The following is a 5,714-nucleotide window of genomic DNA, read 5'->3' as shown; positions in this document are numbered from 1 at the left end:
CAGATCGGAAGAGCGGAGCCAGGGAGAGCCTGCCTCTGCAGCAGCCTGTGGGAGCAAATGCTCCCTACCCCAGCTGGGCAGTGCCACCAAAGTACAGACCTCTGACCCAATGCAACCTGGGATGGGGATCAGGACAGGTTCCAACAGCTGCCAGGCATACCCTTGGCTTTTGACATTAAACTTACCTGAAATCTTTGAGAACAATATACAGAAGGAGAGCTTTTACCCCAACTGGCTAACATTTGGGTGAGATAAAAACTGTATCAGTAACAATCTAGTTTCACTGAAGATGGAGTCAAGTAATTAAAATTGGGGTGGGGGTGGGGGAACCATGATTGAGAGCAATTAGAAAGGTCCGAACACAGTCAGTTTATTCTTTCAGTCTTGTTCCAACGTTTACACTGCATTTAAACTGTAGTGATTAGCCATGCTGGTTTGTGAATGAATGAGTGTTTGAAGGTCTTTAAGTTTATTTGTTAGTAACCAAGGTTAGCAATAGAGTGTGTGGGCTCCTTACTCATCTACCCAAATCCAGGGAAGCTCTACTTGCTGAAGGGGCCCGAGTGCCTGGGAAAGACAAGTATCCTCACTAGGGCAAAGTGTGCAGACCTGAGTCTAAAGAAGCACAGACCTCTCACCCTTGGCACCTGCTGTGTGGATGAGCTGACGGAGCAGACACAAGAACCAAAGCAAACTTCTGAGCTGGGCTGTTCCCCTAGAAGAGCTGAAGGTCAGAGTGTAGGAATAGCTCTGATGGTTCTCCCAGCCTGACTTCTTGTTGTTGCTAAGTGCCATCAAGTCGATTCCAACTCATAGTGACCCTGTATAGGGTTTCCAAGAAGCGGCTGGTGAATTTGAACCGCCGACCTTGCAGTTCAAACCAACCTTGCAGTCCAGTGCTTATCGTACAGCGCCACACCAGGACTCCTTACTGGGAGTGGCTAGATAATTTGCCCGTTGTCCTAGATCTAGTAAGTCAGTCTGTTGGGCGAGGCTCTTCGTTAGATTCCTGCCATGATTTACAGACCAAGGTATTTCTTGGACCTGCTATCAATTTATTGTCCTACAGAATCCAGCATGGTTACAGTGGACCCTGCTCCCTGCTCAGCACCGGACTCCAGGGCCAGCAGAGGCAGTCAGAAGCAGGTTTATTGAAAACCAGTTGCGGTGTAATTGAGAGCTGCATGTGTATGATCAGGCTCCATGGGTCTCAGCCCCAGAATGAAATGATGGCTGGCTCATGTGGTAGAACTCAGTGGGCTGGTACCTCCTGGTATTCTGCAGGGAGCTCTGTGTGTCCAGGCTTCAGAAGGGATGTGGGGACATTAAGGGTGGACCTGCCCCCAGCAGGGAGCAGCCACTTGATGCTGGGTGCACCTGGGTCCGTTGCAAAGGCAGGCAGGGAACATGAAGTTCCAGAAGACGAGATACCAGCTCCTACAGCCTAGGGCTGGGACACTGATGTACAATGGGCCTGGGAAGAGGGCTGGCAGTTCTCAGAGGTCAAGGAGAGAGATCAGGCTTGCCCGGGCTGACAGCTATCAGATGGGCTGGGCAGGGCATGGGTGTGGGCAGCTTCAGAGGAGCAAAAAGCCCACAGCTGAACACTTGGGTGTGCCACCTGTGGCTTCAAGGGTCCTGGAGACCCTCAGCTGGAGCTAGACTAAATCCCCCTGTGTCTGTTTCAGTGCCTCCATGGATTCCACCCTTGGTTTCCTAGGACTACCACAACAAAATGCCTTAAGTGGGTGGTTTTAGTAGACCTTGTAGTTCCAAGTAACCTTGTGGTCAAGTGCTTATCCTATAGTGCCACAAGTTGCGAATCAAAACAACAATGAGATATTATCTCACCCCAGCATTAGTGTTATTGTTGTTGTTAAGGACCATCGAGTCAGTTCTGACTCAGCGATCCTGTGTAGGGTTTTGAGGAGCAGCTGGTGAGTTTGAATTGCTGCTGGCCTTGTGGTTCAAATTGACTTTGTGGTTCAGCACCTATCCTACAGCGCCACACCAGGTAGTAAAGTTCAAAACAACAGAAAACAGCAAATGGTGGTGAGGATGTGGAGAGACTGGAACCATCACACACTATTGTGGAACAGTAAAATGGTACAACCACTGTGGAAAACAGTATGGTGCTACCTGTAAACGTTGGAAACAGAGGTACGACCTGATCCAGCATTCCCACATCTTGGCATGTATCCTTGAGAACTAAGAGTTGCAACCTGAATAGATTTATGCACACTCATGTTCATTATGGGAGCATGGTGGCTCCATCTGATAAGCTCTGGACTTCAAACCAAAAGGTCTGTGATTTGAACACGTCAGCTGCTCCTCAGGAGAAAGATGAGGCTTTCCGCTCTTGTGAAGATACAAAGCCTTGGAAACCCTATATAGGGTCGCTATGAGTTGGAATCCACTTGACAGCAACAATGTTCATTGTAGCACTATTTGCAATAGCAAAATGATGGAAATAACCCAAATGCCCATCAATGGAAAAACAAACAATAGTATATACACACAATGGGATAGTATGCAATGTTCAAGAATTAGGATGAATCTGTGAAACACCTGATAACATGGATGAACATTATGCTGAGTGAAGTAAATCTCAAAAGGACAAATATGGCATGGGATCACTATTGTAAAAAGTCATGAAAAGGTTTTCTGACAAAGAGAAATATTTTCTGATTGTTACTAGGGTGGTAGGAGAGGAGAGGATAAATTTAAAAAATAAATAAGTGGGTGGTTTTAGAGGACCAAAATTGTCTCACAGTTTGGAAGGCTAGAGGTCCAAGTCTAGGCTCTGGCTCGAGGGGAGGGTCCTTCCTTGTCTGCAGCCCCAGGTGCTCCTTGGTGTTCCTGGCTTGTAGGCGGTTCTCTCCCTGTGTGTCACTGGGCCTATACACCACCACTCAGAAGGGATGAGGTTTAGGACCCACCCTACTTCTGTATGCTCTCATTAGCATAACTCAAGAAAACCATCTTTCCAAACCAGGCCACCTTCACGGATACAGAGATTAGGATTTCAACATACATTTTGGGGAAATAATTCAATCTGTAACACACCCCATTCCCATTGTGGGAACCTTCCATTCTGTCATAGCCCCTCAGAACCTGACACACATCTGTCCTTTCCGAACAGGGCCACCTTCACAGGGAGAGGGTTAGGACATCAACATATACTTTGGAGAAACAATTCAATCTGTACTTTCGTGTACTTTATAAATTAACATTAAATAGGGCTTTGAGTTGGGCATTCGGTACATGCCGCTTCTGCCCTTTGTAAATGAGCAACAGAACAGGAGTCAACCCCATGGCATGTACTCCCCGACTTCTTGTGTCCCCAAGCAACTCTGACCTTAGATTAATACATCAGATACCAGAAACGCTGTTTCAGGTCACAGGCTGTTTTTCTTCCCAGCAGATTTTATGTGCGCTCACAGTGTGTGAGTGTGTATGTGTGTGCATGTGTGTGAGTGTGCCTCGTGTGAGTATTTGCATGTGTGTGTTTTCATGTCTGGATGGGTTTGTCTATGAGTGTGTCTGTACACGCGTGTGTGAGGGCTCGAGCAGGTTGTCATTTATCTGATCTCCATCTGAAGAAGGTGCAGAGTTGAGAAGGTCCAGGAGGAGGGAGAAGAGATGCTTTGGGGACTCTGGGAAAAAGTGGGGTGTGGGGATTGGAAGAGCACAGATATATGGATTTTTCCAGCAGATAAAATGAAATCATAGTGCATCGTGCATCTAGCAGAGAGCTTGTCCTGTAGGAGGAAGCCTGCATTATTTGCCAGATGAAAGAAGGATCGGAAGAACCAGCGAGTGACAGACCTCCCTATGTTCAGGCAGCCCAGATTGCAGTGAACTCTCCAGAGAAAATGAACTGCCCTTTCCCATCAGCTATAGCCCCATGTTTTCACTTCTCTCTGTTCTGATACCCATCTTTCTCCCTCTTTTTTAGGGCTTTGAAGACCCCAAGGACAAGTGAGTAACACTTTTTTATTTTTACTCCCTCAGCCTGGGGCTATCTCCAAATCTACCTTATAACTCAGTCTCCCCACCCTACATGGAAATGATCCCACCTGCCCATGCTGGCTGATAGGTGCTCAGGCAGGGTGTCCCAGGAACCCCGGCCAGCTGGCTTCAATTGCAGCCTCCCCAGCCCTGATCTGTTCCCAGACCTCTCTGAGCAATCCAGGTGAACAGTCAGAGCCAGGCCCTGATGACCTCCCCAGTGATCATCCTGTCTGTGTCTGCCTCCTGCCCCCCAGGAACGCCCAGGAAAGTGCGAACCCTGAGGATGAAGTGGATGAGTTTCTGGGACGGGCCATTGATGCCAGGAGCATCGACAGACTGCGATCTGAGCATGTTCGCAAATTCCTCTTGACCTTCAGGGAGCCTGACTTAGAGAAGAAGGTGACTGGGCCTCTTCCTCTCCTGCCTCCAACACCACAGAAGGGTCCCTCTCTTTGCCTCCTGTCCCTCAATTCTGATGCTCCTCTATCCAGGGCTATGGGGGTTCAAGGAGACTTCCTTGATTGGAAGGGATCATGTAGTAGTTGGTTTACTTATCTGGGAAATTTAACCAGTGCTGTAGGATCAGTACTGGACTGCTAACCACAAGGTCTGTGGTTCAAACCCACCAACTGCTCCATGGAAACCCTATACTGGGTAGCTAGGGTCAGAACTGACTCGATGGCACTAAACAACAACAAACCTCAAGGGTTGTGGTGCAGATTAAACAAGTCAATACATACAAAACACTATCTGCCACATAATAGATATTCAATAAATGCTGGCACTGTTTGTATTATTATTATCCCAAAATAGGCCGCCAGTTCGCTTTTGCCACACTGGAACCTCAAAGCATTAAAGTTGGAAGGGGCCGTTGCAGCCTTTTTGTCCCATGACCTTATACAGTGAATGAGAAGACCCAACATTCAGTTGCTGGGGACCTGCAATGGGGGCTGCTCAATGTTAGAGCCAGCTGGAGCCAGACCCTGGTCTAGTCACTTCACCCTGACCCATCCCAGTCAAACTGGGGTCTCGGGCCAGCATTAAAGGAGGCACACCTATGATGGCTCAATTTCTGAAGGAAAGTAACTACACTTACCAGTAATACAAAAGGAGCCCATGGGTGATGCAGACAGTTAAGCCCTTGGCTACTACCCGGAAAACTGGTGGTTTGAATCCAACCAGAGGCACTTTGACTGAAAGAAAGAAAACCATCCACTGAAAATGTTATGAAACACAGTTCAACTCAGAAACATGGTTGCAGCCAGTCAAAACTGACTTGACAGCAATTGGTTTGTGTGTTTGTTTCTTGGTCCCAGTAGGGAATGGAGCTAATGTGTGTATTACCCAGGCCGGGCAACTCTAACCACACTGAACTCCGTTAGTGCAGCTGGGAGGTGTCATGGGAGTGCTGGGCGCAGGGCTTGGGACCTTAGGTCTGAGCTCTGTGACTTTGGACAAGTCACATAGCCTCTCTGAGCCCAGAGTGTTGATCTCAGAAATAAGCCCTGTGTCTACTTCATGGGGCTCTTGTGAGGATGTTTGTCGGTGCTCGTTGGCTTGTAGCATATTTCCCAGCACATAGGTGGTGCTCAGTAATTAGTAGGCATGTTGTTGTTGTTGTTAAGTGCCATCGAGTCGGTTCCGACCCATAGCGACCCTGTACAGGGTTTCCGAGGATGTAAATCTTTACGGGAGTAGAA

At 48.0% G+C, this 5,714-nt stretch overlaps 1 protein-coding gene across 1 annotated transcript in view; it reads left to right on the top strand.

The window, feature by feature from the left end:
• The window catches only part of ADCY5 (adenylate cyclase 5), a 244,580-nt gene that overhangs the window by 207,074 nt on the left and 31,792 nt on the right, over positions 1–5,714 (top strand). Inside the window, exons 9-10 of the mRNA XM_006869426.1 lie at positions 3,959–3,981; positions 4,269–4,413. Coding sequence (XP_006869488.1) covers positions 3,959–3,981; positions 4,269–4,413 — 168 coding nt within the window. The remainder of the gene's footprint in view (positions 1–3,958; positions 3,982–4,268; positions 4,414–5,714) is intronic.

This window comes from Chrysochloris asiatica, unplaced genomic scaffold, assembly GCF_000296735.1.
Source record: "Chrysochloris asiatica unplaced genomic scaffold, ChrAsi1.0 scaffold00130, whole genome shotgun sequence".
Classification (NCBI taxonomy): Eukaryota; Metazoa; Chordata; class Mammalia; order Afrosoricida; family Chrysochloridae; genus Chrysochloris; species Chrysochloris asiatica.
This window is presented reverse-complemented; position numbering and strand designations above follow the sequence as displayed.